At 44.7% G+C, this 16,630-nt stretch overlaps 1 protein-coding gene across 4 annotated transcripts in view; it reads right to left on the minus strand.

Moving 5' to 3' along the window:
• ALS2 (alsin Rho guanine nucleotide exchange factor ALS2) overlaps window positions 1-16,630 on the minus strand; it is a 64,039-nt gene that overhangs the window by 30,991 nt on the left and 16,418 nt on the right. For all 4 annotated transcript variants that reach the window (XR_014785479.1, XM_084818004.1, XM_084817995.1 and 1 more), the window contains 7 exons: window positions 13,064-13,232; window positions 12,614-12,710; window positions 11,175-11,252; window positions 9,836-10,018; window positions 6,649-6,820; window positions 5,651-5,831; window positions 4,704-4,769 (listed from right to left, as the gene is read on the minus strand). Coding sequence is in view for 3 of the 4 variants with exons in the window: in XM_084818004.1 (XP_084674130.1) it covers window positions 4,704-4,769; window positions 5,651-5,831; window positions 6,649-6,820; window positions 9,836-10,018; window positions 11,175-11,252; window positions 12,614-12,710; window positions 13,064-13,232 (946 nt within the window). In the remaining variant the exon portion in view is untranslated. The remainder of the gene's footprint in view (window positions 1-4,703; window positions 4,770-5,650; window positions 5,832-6,648; window positions 6,821-9,835; window positions 10,019-11,174; window positions 11,253-12,613; window positions 12,711-13,063; window positions 13,233-16,630) is intronic.

Consider the following 16,630-nt stretch of genomic DNA (forward strand, 5'->3'; position numbering starts at 1 on the left):
TCAGAGTACTCCTCCTGCTCAGCCCTAACCATCTGGATAGTTGCATTTTTAAAGTGCTTTGAGATCAACACTTGGAAGTTACAACACACAAGCATCAAGGAGTATCAGAACTATCATAAGACCAAGTCTCAGCTAATATCTCAAAGCAAGTGCTGAAAAGTTGCCTGACAATGCAGAGTCCTGGTGCGTTTCTTCTTCCCTCTTAAGATGGGATTACCTAAAAAGACCATTCAGAGGAACAGTCACAGAAGGCCATCTGATATCATTAACCACTGACATTAGTATCTTGCTAAAAAGATCTCACTGCCTGAATCAGTCATTCTAAAGATATAACCATTATCTGCAGAGACATTCCTGCATCCTTTGATACCCTTAATGGAACAAACGGCTAAAATGCTTCAATGGTTTTCAACACACAAAATAAGAATGGTGCTATTTAATAATATACTAACCATCACGCAAGGCCCTCATTACTGCATACAATAGTAATGTAGGGCCTTGTGGACATTATCACCCGCAAGTTATCAGCACTTGTCACAGATCCATTGTTTGTGTCAGGATTTAGGCCAAACCTCCTGTCACCTATTACATTTGCTTCCACCTATCAGCACACAGGTTTTAATTGGCAGGAGCCTTTTCTATGCAGGTACTTCACATTTAGCAAAGCACTGATGGTTCACAATCACATCTTCAAAGGCTTTTTCATTAGTCCCAAGGCTCTTTTAAGGAAAGGAACAAAACTAGGAGCGACAAAATGGGTATGCAACGACACACACCTCAGATACCTGGGATGTGGGGGGGGGGGAGGCTGTAGCTCAGTGGCAGAGCACATGCTTTGCATGCATAAGGTCCCATGTTCAATCCCCAGCATCTCCAGGTAGGACCGGGAAAGACTCTTGCTTGAAACCATGGAAAGCTGCTGCCAATGAGAGTCTACTGTACTGGGCTAGATGGACTAATGATACACTCAGTGTAAGGCAGTTTCCTATGTTCCTACACTAACATTACCAAGTGTGGTGGGGGAAGAAAAGAAGCTCCTGCAAAGAAAGCCTGCTGGCCAGCTCACGTGCTCTGGGTGAGATGGATGGAGCACAGAGGAGGTCACTGCTTTTAACTGATATCTTTTTAAATGGTTTTCAATTCTGTACTGTGCATTCACACAGCTCCACAAAATCTGAATGCCATAATGACTACTGCTCCCATTCTGGTGACAGACCCTGGAGAAGCAGAAAATTCAGCCCTAACTCTTGCCTCCTCACTCCTCTCACATGATCAGAGTCTAACCTTTTAGACTCTGAGGTTGTTCAGACGATCAGCAGGGGAAACAACCCAGCCAGCATTGGTTATTTCCTCCAACCCCGCACATGCTGGTTGTGTGATCGGGATTACCCTAATTACCCAAGCCGCAAGTTGCAGTGTCATCCAAACCCGGCACATGGTGCAGGCATACTGAATTTTCACCCACTCTGCAATGCCTACTGCAACCCACAGGTTGTAGAATAGGTGAAAATTCACTACGCCCACGTTACACGCCGAGTTCGGATGACAAGGCAACACACAGTGCGGATAATTTAGGGTAATCCCGGTCACGTGACCAGAACGTATGGGGGTGGGGGAAACAATGCTGCATTGTTTCCCCTGCTGATTGTCTGAACCTGGTCTCTGTCTGGCTGCAGAGGAAACACAAGTGGGGAGGCTGATGGGAGACTCGAGAGCGGACAATCTGTGGAATGGGGCTTCAGCATTTCTGGCTAGTTGCCAGACAAGGCAAAGCAAATGAGGATAAAATGTGGTAGTAATTTCCCCACCTCTGCTATACAGGCTGAAGGTGCAGCCTGTACATTTTACAACACCCCACCAGAGCCAGCCTGCAAACTCTCTTACCAACTACCAATCAGCAGCAGTGTTCTGCAAGGGCTGGTTACAGAGGGTCAGTGGCACTAATGGAGGAGCTCAGAGTTTCCCCAGCACCCACCCTCGAGCTCCTTCCCCAACTTGGGCTTTCCGCAGCAGCAACCACAGTGCTTGTGCCTTGGTTGGGGAGCTGCTTTGGAGACTAGTGGCAAGAGAATTCAGAGCCAGCTACCTGGGATGTGTCCCTTCGTGGCCCTTGGCCTGCAATCACACCTCTGCCCTGCACTAGGACCTTAGCCTGCTCAGCAGGGGCTCACCAATTCAGAAGTGAGGCACAGGAATGGCAGGCAGCACCACCAGGTGAGCTGGAATGAGGGGCAGGGAGGACCGGCTGTGTGTGTGTGTGTTCAGGAATGCAGAGGGAGCAGGCAGGCTTGCTTTTTCTGTGCAATTATTATCAGGGACAACAAACCTCTTTCAGCCTGAGGGCAGAACTCAATTTCAGAAAAGCTATCGGGGGCCACAGTCCACTGGTGGGCAGGGCTGACAGCAAAAGGGGAGGGGCCCAACTACCTGCATTTTTTGGCTTCAAGCTCTTCCTGCCAGTAACTAGGCCTCGGAAGAGGCATTTCAACCATTTAGAATGGGTGGAAAAACCTGCACAAAAGCCGGGAAACCACCAAAAAATTGAGGGATACAGGGAAAGTAGGAGCCACCTAGTACCATGGGGAATGGGTTGTGGCCATCTGGAGAACCCCAGAGGGCCAGATTAAGAGCTCAGGGGGGCTGGATCTGGCCCCTGGGTCTGAGGTTCATAGAATAGTAGGGTTGGGCCTATAAGACCATCGAGTCCAACCCTATCAACATTCCTGATATATGCTTGTCTCAGTTCTGCAACTGGGGGGGGGGGGGGGGAGACTGGCTGGGTGTGTGCTTTTGTGGAGTGACCTGGGGATGGGGAGGGGCTGGTCATCCTCAAGGGACCAAAAATAATGACCGGCTACAAATCCAAGCCAAAATTTGTAGATCCCTGTGTACTGATTATTCTCTTAGTTTTTTTTTTTTTTTAAATGTGCTGTTTTCTTCATTTGTAAGTTGCTTTGAGAACTTTTTAAGCTGAAAAGCCACTAAGGGCACAATCCTATGTATCTTTAGACAGAAAAAAGGCCTACAACTCCCAGCATGCCACCGGCTGGATGAGGGCCAATAAACTGAAGCTAAATCCTGACAAGATGGAAGCTCTGTGGATTGGTAGTTCCCAAGTCTGGGAACTGGATAAGCAACCTGTCCTGGACAGGGTTGCACTCCTCCTGAAGGAGCAGATGTGTAGCTTGGGAGTACTCCTAGATCCATTCCTGTCACTGGAGCCTCAGGTGGACTCCATGGTCCTGAATACTTGACACCAGCTTTGGCTGATCCACCAGCCATGGCCTTTCCTGGACAGGGATAACCTAGCCACACTAGTACATGCGGTGGTAATTTTCCAATTAGACTACTGCAATGCACTTTACGCGAGGCTGTCCTTGAAGATGACTCGGAAGCTGCAGCAACTGCAAAATGCAGCAGCTAGACTGCTGAGTGGAACATCTTATAAAAATCACATAACACCAGTTTTAAAGGGATTGCACTGGCTGCCAATACGCTTCCAGTCGGAATTCAAGGTTTTGGTGATGACATTTAAAGCTCTAAATGGCTTGGACCCTTGATATTTGAGGGAGCACCTCTCCCTGTATATGCTTGCTTGAGGACTGAGATCTGTTGCAGGGGCCCTCTGCGTCCCACCAGTATGAGACATACACTATGGTGGGACGTGGGAGAGGGCCTTCTCTGCTGTGACATCCTGGTTGCGGAATGCCCTCCCCTTGGAGGCCCGATTGGTGCAGACATTGGTCTCATTTCGGCACCAAGTAACAACATGGCACTTTACCAAAGGCTTTGAGGGCTAAATGCATTCTCTAAAGTAGCACACTGTTTTAACTGTTTTATTGTTTTAGATTTTAATTGGTATTAGCTTGTTTAATGGTTTAATATGTTTTAGCTGTTGGAGGAGCAATCTTATGGCTGCTAGTAAGCGACTAGATGGCCATAGGATACGTCGGTTCCCTGAGAACTGACCTTCCCCCATCCCACGCTGCCTGGAACGGTCCCATGCTTGTAAGAGCAGCGTGGAGCAGCATAAGAGGGGCATTGCTGGGGGCGGGAGGGTGGAAATGCCGGTATGACACATCCGATGTGTTGTCCGGCCGCTGCCACCCCCACTCCGCCTTCCTGTGGCTAGACAGCCAAAATCGGCTGTCTAGCTGTGAAGGCAGGGCAGGAGAAGTGCAGAGGAGATGATCCCCTCCGTGCTTCTTCTGCCCTGCATTGACAGGCAGTCGCCTCCGAGTTCGGAGGCGGCCACCTATCCCCATAGGATTGTGTCCTAAATTATTTACTGTTTTATATTGTTTAAATTGATTTTATCTTTACGCCAACCTGAGATCTTAATGATATAGGGCAGAATACAAATGTTTTAAATAAATAATGCACAGGATAGTGCCATAAAACTATTAACAGTTAACCTATGACAGGCCATTCCATGATATGCACTGTCATTTGCTAGAGAGTGTGACTTTTGCCAATTTTTTCCTGCCATCACTGGTCTATTGGAAAAACACATCACCTCAACCACTGCTATAGAGAACATGAACGTCAGAACATCTAGGAAGCATGCAAAGAAGCATTAATGCACACAGTAGCCATGCTTACTAATGGATTCACGCACAGCAATATCAGTCATTCAACAAGGCTTGCGGAAAGCACTGAAACAACAAATCAACAGAATCCGCATCAGGACAGATTAAACTTACACTGCTGGTTTGGCGAGAAGTGCAAATCCTCCCATCACCAGAAAATTTGTCAAGGAAGTGCAATACCTAAAAAAACCCAGAGAAGTTGAAGAAGAATGAGAATACTTGGATGTAACATTTAAAAATAACCTCATAAAGTTGCTGGATGGGGGAGGTGAGGAACAAATAGAAAGAGCCACTTTTGGCCTACATGAAAAACGTACACTACCAGCCATCCACCCACATGCCAAAGTGTGGACCCTCCCCATACTAGTGTCGCTATACCCAAGAACTTGTGCAAAACAAGTAGGGGGGTAACCCACAGTGTGGGCCCCTCCCATATACCCCAGGGCCCCTCCCATTATCAGAGCTGTGGAGGAAAACACTGGGTTGCACTGGCTACCACTCAACAAAGGTAAAGCAGGAATACACCTTGCATCCCCCTTGAAGTAATGGAAGGATGACTAAGGATGCAGCCCTTCAAGCACTGCTTTTGTGCAATGCCCATGTCAACAGGGTTTGCACAGCAGCCATCTGAAATGAATAGAAATGTCACAGCGTGAGTTCTTTGTGCATTGCATCTTTGAAGATGAATGACTAGCAGCTTTAATATTCCATTTTATCCACAGCAGTACGTAAGTTATATCTGAGCATCTAAAATGCCCAGTTCTTCCATTTCACTGTTCGCTCAGCCATGAATGTGGTCTTGTGGCTTTGATTGAAAGTTTCCATGAGGGAAGGTTCAGGATTGCCATCCCCCACTTGCACTGTGCAGTACTACAATCCAGGACAGACTCTGCTGAACATGTACAGCTCAGTCTTATAGCACAAGTCAGTAATTCAGAGGGTAAGAAGCATTATGCTTCAAAAATATTTTCCTATTTCAGTTTTTCTTTATAATCCACTCTGTTTTCAGGCACTGTACAATAAATCCACAGGAAATAAAAATGAGAGAATTAGATACTTGCTCAGTAAAACATTCCAAAAAGAGGCTTGAATACTTGAGAATAGCCAAATTCTTTGCTTCTTTTAACCCCTGAAGAAAGCTAGTCAAAGAGGCTCCATGCTGACCAATCAGGTAACACAGCTTGCTGAACGTACTTGCCATTTCCTGCAACAGCTGGACAGTTGATGCAGCGCCTAAGTTATCTGCAACAGAGACAAGCAAATGATATAAGAGCGTAATGGTGTACAAGTATGCTAAGAGGTAAAAACATTACTGGTTCAACAAATCAGAAGCAAGAGTTAATCTAGACTATCAAAACACCAATTTTAAAGATGGACTTCAAAGAATGTCATTAACTGGTGAGTAATTCTGATTCTCCTTGCAAAAGGAAGCCACACAACACTTTAGTCAAGACTCATCAATAGTCGTGGCACTTCACACTAGGAACATGAGACAGTTTCTCTTCCACACACAAATCTGGAGCTAAATAAGTTTGACTGGATATGGGAGGGTGGTTTGGAAGAACAGCAAGAGATCAGGATGTGTGAGAAGCCTGCCGAAGGATCTGGAAAAAAGGGGAGTCTGGGTGGCCACAAAGAGGGCAGCAGGAAGGTGGCCTAAGGGTCGGGGACCAGCTGTGGAGTGAGTGAATTCAAAGATACTGCTATGTAAACTGTATCATGCAGGGCTGCCAGCTGAGCCCCAAAGCTCACTTGGCAGGGTGGTTGTGGTGTATTAAGTATAAAAGGAGTAGTATTATGTCTTGGAACAGCAGGAGATGCAGCATTGTGTTAGAGGGGGCATGAAGGCAGCTTTCAGTTCTTTTCTTATCTGAACCTCTAAGCAAATACAAAACATGGCTGCGGGTGGGAGGGGGAGGATATCTGATTACAGATGTGTGGGTACACAGTAAAGCAAGATTACCGATGATAGTCCCTTCCAAGAAAATACAAACGACAGAAAGCTGTGTTAAAATCTTTGTAAGAGACAGAAAAGAGTGCTGTGAAGAAATCATCTTACCTAAGCCCAAGAGGGGTCTGAGAACTTGAGATTTTATAGCACTCAGTTTGGAGTAAAATTGTCTCTCCATCGAAGCCAACTCATGCAGACTAGCAATGTATCCCATAATGTTTTTGTCCACTAAAGCCAAACAGTTGCTCCCACCTGCTGTCATGCTGCTAATATACCCTAGCTGGAGGGAAGACAAACTGTTTTTAAAACTCCCTAAGACAAGGCTTAGGGTCAAGCCTAATGTACATAGATACATACCAGCCTCTTCAAGCTTACATATCTTACATGCTGAAACAAACGCATGATGTGAACATGTTTCATTAGTTCAGCTGAACTTATTTCCATGCATTTTGTGGCCTAGTCTTAAACATTGTTTTTAAGTTGTATAGCCAGAAATCATGATATTGGTAACATAAAAACATATACAATATCAACACTTGAGAGACTTAGGGTATCTGCCCAGTTTAGATGAGGTCACAAGCTTAGTCTAATAAACCCCACCTGCACACTCCCTTCTCACCCTCCCCTCCTGCGCCAGCTTTGGCACATATACACTGGCTTGTTAAATCACAGTTTCTTATGAGGTTCAGACCAATCTGATCAGCTTCCTCAAAAGACTCCACATTTTCTCCTTTGCTGCCCTGTATGCTTACAGCTGCCTATCAGAGCAACCTGTGGGATGGAACCTTTCTTATGTCTTTCAAATTCCTCCTCAAAACCTGCCTTTTCCAGGAGACCTTTCATTCAATCCCCTAGTTCCATGCCTGATTGCAGCCTTCCCCAACCTGGTGCCCTCCAGATATGTTGGGCTGCAACTCCCATAATTCCCTGCCAGCGTGGCCAATGGCTTGTTAGACTGCCAACGGCCATGCTGGCTGGGAATTGTGCAAGTTACAATCCAACACATCTGAAGGGCACCAGGGGAAGGCTGCCCTACTGCAACTAAACATGTAGCAAAGTCTAAGCATAGGAAACCAAAACAACTGCATATTCTTTCCCTATTTACTCCTGCTTCCCTTTCCTCTGTTGTTTCCAGTGTCAAATTTTATATTGTAAGCTCCCTGGGGCAGGAGTCTCCTGTATTCTGTAATGCAATATGCACATTGTTTCCTAGGTTGGATGTCATGGGAAACTGCAGCCTAACAGGATTATTGGCATTAAAGCCAGGCACATGAGGAGAACAAGGAAGGGGAGAAGTGAGCACATAGGCAATTGGCTCATTCTTGGGGCAAGCAACTACATTTTATTGGACTGATCGTGACATCTGAACTAGGCCATTGAGTCAAATACAAATGTTTTACAGAACACTGAATACATTTTGTAGGTGTGGCTGTATTTATCATTCCAATGCATTATAACTCTTTGCCAGAATTGTGCCAAACCATCATTAAACTTCCTTAACTACAGTTTGGCGTGATGTCTGAATTGACAGACTACCAATTGCATTTCCAGTTGGCTGGCAAACCAAAACCAGAAATCATGGTTTGAAGCAAGTTTGCAAACTACTGTTTCTGCTAATTGTGGTTTGGCATGATGTCTGAACTGGTAAACCACAGCTAAAGCTGTTGCTTTGCCTCCACAAGATGCTGCACCATGGAGATGAGACTGAGCTTATGAAGCTGAATGTCCAGAGTACAGAAAATGAAAACGGCTCATGGTTTGCTTGTAGCATAGAAACCAAGCCATGGTTTCTGCTTCCAAACTATGGTTAGCACAAACCAGTCTGGCATGATGTCTGAATTGAGCCACTGACAAATCATAAATGCCTGCACATTCCTGGGCCCATTTGATATGAGTTAATTTCTCCATTTTTGCTATATGCCAAATCTTTTATCAAGCCTTCCTTCTGTCCTTCGAGTTCCATTGTTGAAGTACACTCAATGTTGATATAAGTAAACTATATGTGATATTTTACTTATATTTTGAAGCACTCCTGACTATTATTTTTTATCTACCCTAAGCATTGAAAATCAGAACTGAATGCTCAGTAAAATGTTCCGTATACGATTAAAAAAATGGGCTTAATATTTTTTAAAACTGAAAGACATTTGTTTGACTTGTCTTCATCTTTGTACCTAGAACAACTGCTACAAAGAAACTACCCATGCACTCAGAAGAATCACAGATGTGACTAGCTATTATTTCTGAGTGAGACACTAAGACAAGTACCCTAGATAAGCTTTGTGACGAAATGACCTGGAGCCTTTTGAAAATCTGGAGGAAATGCCTAAGTCTGTTAAAAGAAAGTGAATAATTTGGTAAAGTTGGTATCTAAGTGTTTACTTGTCCTAGTGAGCATGTCCTAGTGAGCAGCCCAAGAATTACACAGTTAGCCCATTTTTGGTTCATGTGCAGCCAACATCAGATGGAGAACTCCATGAAGCGAACAGGCCACCTTTGCGTCTTGACCCATTTGCTTAAGCCTAATCAAATTATCTCCACAGTTTTGCCTAAACCCCTTCCTACTTCCAAAATAAGATCCAGTCACATATGTGATAGACCATGCTACTACATTGTTGTGAGTGAGAGTGTATAGCTTTGTATCCTCAGCAGCCAGAGCCTAGTAAAAATAGTGCAGCGAAACACCCACAAGCCATAGCAGATTCTGCTATGTGTAGGCCACATTTAATGTGTAGGCCACATTTAAGACCAACCTCTATGGTCCACAAGACAGCATGCAAAAATGTCAAATGCAGATCACAGATCTTAAGTCGATCAACTGGTGAACTGAATACCCAGCAGGGACTTAATAGTTCAAAAATCTGACTAGTGATGGCACCTCCATTAGGCTCTCAATATCGCTGAGCAGAGGCCCCTCAACGCTGCTGCAGAAGCAGCACCAAGAAAGCATGAGAAATGCAATTCCCATGGTTCCTGCACCTTGAGTGCAGCTACGGCAGCACTGCCAAGGGTCAAATAGAGCCCGCCCACAAGGCGTTCTTGTTGCTTCTAACAGGTAAGTTTGGGCAGGAAAGAGAAGAAAGCAGCTGGGGCAGGGAGATTTGTCACTAGGGCAAGTCCATGATAAAGTATGTCTGAAATTTGGTAGGGTTTGGGTTCAAGTTTGAAATGGAGACAAAGGAAAACCTTCAAGCTCACACCTTTCCAAATACTCGCACTACATGTCTTAGCACTAAACATCCTACCATTAGGACCTAAAGTTATTTAGAAACACCAAGCAGAATATAATACATACCTTACTACAGTTTAGCAATGGTTTTGGACTCGTTAAACAACTATTTTCAGATGAAACATCACCCTCTCCCCTTTCTTCTCGACCACTATAATATAACGAAGGCTGAAAATCTTCTCCATCTGCTAGGAATAGTGAATAATCTGGACCTGCTGCTATATTCCAGATACTTCTATCACTGCATACCTGGAAGGAACACATGCACAGAGAAATGCAAAAAAAAAAAAGATGTAATTATAAGGATAAAGGGAAATCCTTCTTGACAAGAAAGAACAGATTTATAAAAGATTTTACTCCAACACAATAGAAGAAGGGTTGAAGTATTTTCATGGGGAAATCTGGAAGCTATTTAAAGCAACAGGGAAGAGTTTCAGGCAATTAAGGTGACTGGTCTTCTAATCTTTAAAAAGTTATCAAATTCATCTCAATGGCACTGGTTTCAGTTGTGCAAACATCACCCAAGAATTTTGAAAGATTTTTGATCCTGCACATAGTTTGTCTGCTTAAGTACTATGGACTTCAATGCAATTTAAGTACCTGGTGTGAATAATTGCAGCCTTCAGGTTAACTTGCCAACATGTTGGCTTCCACATTTTTGCTCACCATGGTGAGCATATCATCACCCTTTGCCGAGTGTGGTAAGTTCCAGCCTTCCTCCCAACCCTCAGAAGCCCAGAGCAACAGGGAGAATCCCTGCCCACTCCCCAGCTCCAAGAGTGAGAGGAAATCTGGGAACTGTTCGGCAGACAGGGTCAAAGGTATACGCCCAACCACATTAGAAAGGGTGGCAGGGGCTCATCTGGCTGCTGCATTTCTGAGCACTCCAAATGCCTGAGAAATAGAGCAGCCAGACAAACCCCAGCGTTTCTTTTTGAAGCCAGAGAATTTTGCTGATGTGCTTGTTGAGCCCCAGCATCCTCTTCAACTCTGACCTAGAGAGGGAGGACAGGGATTGTCCCCACAATGGCACTGGGCTTCTAATGCTCTCTTAACAGCAACTGCAGGGATGATAATCATCATCCCCATCTTTGGCACCAAGCTGCACAGAAAGGCTAGGAAAGATTTCCCCTCCCCTCCCCACCCCACCTTAGCTTGATACATGGGAGTTGGGGAGGGGAGCTAGATTGCACAGGAACAAGATCCCACCCCTTGGGAGGAGCAGGTGCCTGGATACCAAGGGCGGACAAAATCTGTTGGCCACTGCCGACGGCCACGAGGCGGAGAGGAGAAGCTGTTATTTTAACGTATATTGAGATGAGATCCTGGGCTTCAACGTTAACCAAGGGTCATTATTCTGGGAGGAAGCTTTGCCACAAACAGAACGAAACCACTGACAAATTACCTTTGCAAGACGAGGGACTGTGGTTGGGGAACTTAAATGACTAAGCTGTCCAAATGTATTACTGCCCCATGAATATACCTGTATAAAAATATTGGGGAGAAAGGAGAATAGCCATTTTAATATTATAGGGTCTGTCAGAGTACGATAGGAGGGTATAGCATAATCTGAATGAATAGACGTCCATCTAGATATTACTGCTGAGCTATTATTGCCCAGCTATTGAGAGAGAGTAAGCTGTCCTTTAGGAGAGGGATGGTAAACTTCTGAAGCATCAGGAGCTGCACACTTCAGCCTCCCTAAGCTCAGAGGCCTGTTCACTTATGCACCCGATTGCCCCCAAGAAGCCATTTGCAGAGTGCCCTTTTCTCACCACCAAATAACCGCAATCAATATTTCACACTGCCTTGCAGGCAGTTCTGGAGACCTCTGTTTTTAAAATTAGAACACTAGTCAGTCTGGTCTTGTTCAAATTTCCCATTACATGCACAAACCTCAGCGCACTGGGGCTTGCGTGCTCCCTGCATGCCAGGAGAAGGAGATCAAAAGTATACACTTTTGATTTTTAAACAAACTACAGTTTCCCATGACATGTTGAACTGGAAGAACAAGTGAATTGTTTAAATTCTAGTTCAGCCTTCCCCGAGCTGGTGCCCTCCAGATGTTTTGGACTACCAGCATTCTTGATCATAGGTTATGCTGGCTGGGACTGATGGGACTTGAAATCCCAAACACCAGAAGGCATCATCCTGGGGAAGGCTACTCTAGTTAGTGAGAACAAAGCAGGATCAGAAACCTCTCCCTTCCCCCAAGATATGCTGTAGCTATTTGACTCTCTACCTCCATCACTTTCCACCCCTCCCCCATTCTTGTAGGTGTTGGAAGAATCCTTGTGCATCTCTGGCTTTGCCCTTTTTATCCTTCTTCTCCATTTCATTTAGCCACTGCCACCCTATTTCCTGGCACTTCTGCCACCATTCCTTCTCTTTCTCTGCCTCTTCTTTCCTAGTTTCTGCTGCCACCCACTCATCCACAGGGAAAGAATCGAACCAGCCCTGATCCCATGAAGCACTGAAGGGAGGGAGGAAGAACTCTGCAGGACAGAACAAGCCAGAATAAAAATCATCTGGGGGTTCGCATCTTGCCCACAATCCACCAGATGGCTTTCCCTGCTTTAGAAGTGCACACCCTTCTCTTTCTAAATTTCAGGAGAATCCTTCAATATACATGTGCATGCTTTACTTCTAAAACCAGATGCACACATTCATACAAGATGTATACACCTATGTAAAAGATATCCAAATTCATTATGCACATTGTTCCAAGTTTCCTTTCAAGAAAATGAGAGGAAACATTGAAAATCAGAGTCTGACTTCGCAAACAAAAACAAACAAACTGGAAGTCTGGAAGTAAAAACAGCAAACAATATTTTATCCACATACCTGTGATTTGGCAGTGAGTGCCAAGGAATGTTGGCCACCAGCAGACAAATGAATTACTTCCTTACCATCAAGACTTTTTACACACAGTGGCTGGAGCCTGTGAACTCACAAAACAAAATCAGGATCCTCAATATGAATACACATGAAGGAGGTCTACACTGCGCATGACACTTCTAGGAATGAGTGTGTGTGTGTGTGTGTGTGTGTGTATGTATATATAGATAGATGTAGATCGATTTTAACCCATTTAAAATCTATTTAGCAACATAGACGAAAAGGTCATGCCAATGTTGATCACAAGCTCTTTTGTTTTGTTAAGAGATGGCCTTCATATATTGAAGCATTAAATATACTGTTAAAATTTTTAAACAATCTCTCCCCCCACCCTCCACCCCCAATAATATATATACACACTATCACTGTCTACTGGCATAGAATAGCTTTCCTCACCTAGGCAAGATATCGCCGTGTCCAAGTTGTCCTTCTTTCCCCTTCCCCCAACTCCACACCTCAGTGCGCAGGGATGGGAGAAGTGCATCAGCTTCACCACTGTAAGTTGGCGTGAGGGCCACTGTCCTCATTTTGGCTCGTCCTACTTTCCTCAAGAGCCTTGGAGAAACTTTAACATGGGAAACGAGAATAAATATTTAGAGCACAAAAATCATATCATTTGTTATGTCTCATTGCAGCCAAATACAGAGAGCAGATTCACACAGACATTTGGGCATATCAGAACATGAGAGGCTGTTGTGAAGACACCTGAGCTACAAGCACAGACTGACCTGGTTCACATGATCACTGCTGCCCACCATGGCTTACTTAAGTCACTGTGAGCCCTGGCACATGCTGGGCAGCCATTTTGAATATTCAAGCCCCAGCTGTGGCTTGTCGTGTCACCCAAACCCAGGGACCGTGGGTTATGCAAGGGTTAAACAACCCTCAAATACCCTATAGTATAAATGGTATAAATAAGCCGCAATGAGCTGTTCAATTGTGCAAACTTGTCCACTGCCTTTTCAGTATGCCATTTGATTTTGAATAGAAAGGCATTCATTTAGAACAGAAGAGCATTCTGAATAGAAGAGCATTCCCTCTCCTTACAGTACTTTCAAGATTCCATCAGGTCACCACCGGTCAATTCATCCCGAACGAAGTCCAACATCTACCAAAACAGTCTCTGGGCTACTCATATCCACATCTCACAGTTCATCATCAGGTAGCTTTTTTCTATGAGATGTGCTGTTCTGTTCTCTGAGAATGCAGTGTGAGCATGGCGACAGAGAAAACACCAATGCTCCTGAAGCAGCCATGTGCAAATAGGAGATTTTGTGGTTAGGCTGCAACCTACGTCAGTTTGACCACAAGCTGGAACTTGGCCAGCCAGTTGGAAAACACAAGTGGCCCTCTACCAATCCCAGCAAAGAGGAGTACTGGTCTTTCCCTATGCTTGTTAGCCATGTGTTTGAAAGGACACTGTATGATGGCTAGCACACAGTAGTGGCGATAAGCATTTGGTCTGAAGTGCCACTCCTTGTCTAAGGAAAGAGAATCTGTGTTAAAAGGCAAGAGCCAGGGACTGTACTATTTATTAGACTTTCTGTCCACCTGTTACATCATTAAGGTATTCAGAGTATCCCTAGCTACATCCGTGAGACCAAAGAGAAACAATAAGGAACGCAGCAAATACAGGAAGAGCACATCAGAACTCACCTCAGCATGAGCAGAAAAGGAAGAATGTTAATTAGTTTTCTTCCTTTCATACACAAGAGAGATTACCAAGCAGAATGCAGATCTGACTTAGCAATTTATAATTCAGGGCAATGCACTTAGGTAAATATTTTAAAACACTCTGCAAATTAAACATGCTGTATAATTGAATAACAGCATGAAGAATATGAGAGGATCATTTCTGGCCCCCTGCCTTTGGATTGCACAGGTTTTGAGAGAAAATACATGCTTGGGTTAGGAAAGCTCTTCTTCCAGTGGCTGCAAGTGAGAAGACTAGCATAACAAACACAACTATGGGTCTCAAAAATGCACTCAGTCCTATTACTGCACCATCATGAAGCTCAATCAGATAGGCATCTTTCCTTCCACTCCCTGAGTAGTCTGTGTCAGCAGTGACTTGCCACTGCTACCACATTGGGCTGGTTCACACAATCACAATAAGCCACCACAGTTTATTTAAATCACGGAGTGTGCACAATTTCCATAATCATCACCGTTGCACGGCTTATCGTGTTGTCCAAACCCAGGTGGCATGGTTTGTTGGAGGGGGAAACAACCCTCCAATAACCCATAGGCTGTTCTAGGGTTATTGGAGGGTTGTTTCCCCCTCCAACAAGCTATGCTGCTCAGGTTCAGATAACATGACAAGCCACTCCGGGGCAGCGATTATGGAAACTGCGTCTGGCTTATGCTGCAATATAAATATGCCACAGTGGCTTATTTTGATGGTGCAAACCAGATCACTGAGTGATGAGAAAAAGGTGCTCTAGCATGGCACTGGCCCCTTCTACTCTGCCCTGTATGACCTTGGTGGCACTGGTAGAACCTTGGAAGATTAGGGGTGGGTGAAAACTCCCACCTCTCCTCAGCACTCTCTGTCCTTATGTCAGGAAGAACCCCAGTTCAACATACTCCTCCACCACCAGCAGCTTGGCTTGCCCCTCAGCACCAGCATCGCTCCAGGCAGTGAGCGTGGAGGGCAGTCTCTCTGGGCACAGCCCTGTCTCTGCTATGCCTTAGTCTTGCTGGCTCTTCCACTGTGTCTCTGCCTAGGCAGGAGAGCTCAACACAAAGGAAGAGCAACATGTCCAAGGGACAGAACTGGGAAGTGACCACTACACATATATGATACTTCACAAAAGAATCCAAACACAAAGTTCTATTAGAAGGAAGAGAATAGTAGCAACAGAGTCACTGAACCCGAACTTGCACCCAAACAGAAATGGTCTAAGGACATTTCAACAAGAAAAGGGTTGGTTAAAGGAAGACAGAGCTCTCTCTCAGCCCTCAAACCTAGGCCAACACCAATCAGTAATAACTTTACTGGCTTTAGCAGCAGTTTGATCTATAGCAGGGATGAGGAATCTGTGGCCCTCCAAATGTTGAACTACAACTCCCATTAACCCTGACTATTGGCCAAGCTGGCTGATGCTGATGGGAGTTCAACAATTTCTGGATGGCCACAGGTTCTGTGGGAAACAAGCTGGTGACTTCAACCGCATCTTCATTAAATATTACTTTTAAATGAACTAGATCTTTGCTATTTTAAAGAATATGATTTCAATTAATGTTACCTTCACCCATAATACCCTGCCTTCAAAATCACCCACAACAGGGTTTGAATGTCTTCTCAGAGTTTCTCAATCCATCTGAATTTAGGACCCTCTTCTAAAAGGTTACCCTACCCTCCAGGACTGCTTCCTATTCAAAGACCATGTCAGCCATTTAGGGGATGAGTACCACAAATACAGGAGTGTACACTGCACAGTCAAAAGCTGCAGGACATGAAGGATAGATTCTGCTGCTTGCCTCTTGGAAACAAGAGACAATGCCAGAGTCCTAGCATTTTTAAAACACCCACACGCACAGCACCCTGCAAGTATTTCACAACCCTCTAGGATGTGAGTTATAAAAAGAGACTTATCAACAGATTAAAACATGAAAATCAGCATGCACACACACAGAAGGTTGAGGATTGCTACTCTTGCTGGTCTTTGCCTTACACTGGGACACAAAGGAACAGACAGTCTTGGGCAGCTCCAACAATGGCAGCTAATAGAAATGATATCACTTTGCAATAAGACTTAAAGGAACTGCTGGGCAAAAGTTGAAGCTTAACAGAGAGGAAGAGGAGGAGAAGCAAAGTACGAAGAGCAGCTACAAGGCTTGCCAGCTTAACTTTTACAAGCTGTCTGCTTGGGAAGATGCTATGCTGAGAGACTTGTGCATAATGTACTGAATCATCAGATGTGTGTACATTGTTTCCACATTTGTGAAGTTTTTCAGCCT

This window comes from Heloderma suspectum, chromosome 1, assembly GCF_057233095.1.
Source record: "Heloderma suspectum isolate Gila_16-S chromosome 1, 16-S_ref, whole genome shotgun sequence".
In the NCBI taxonomy this organism is placed as follows: Eukaryota; Metazoa; Chordata; class Lepidosauria; order Squamata; family Helodermatidae; genus Heloderma; species Heloderma suspectum.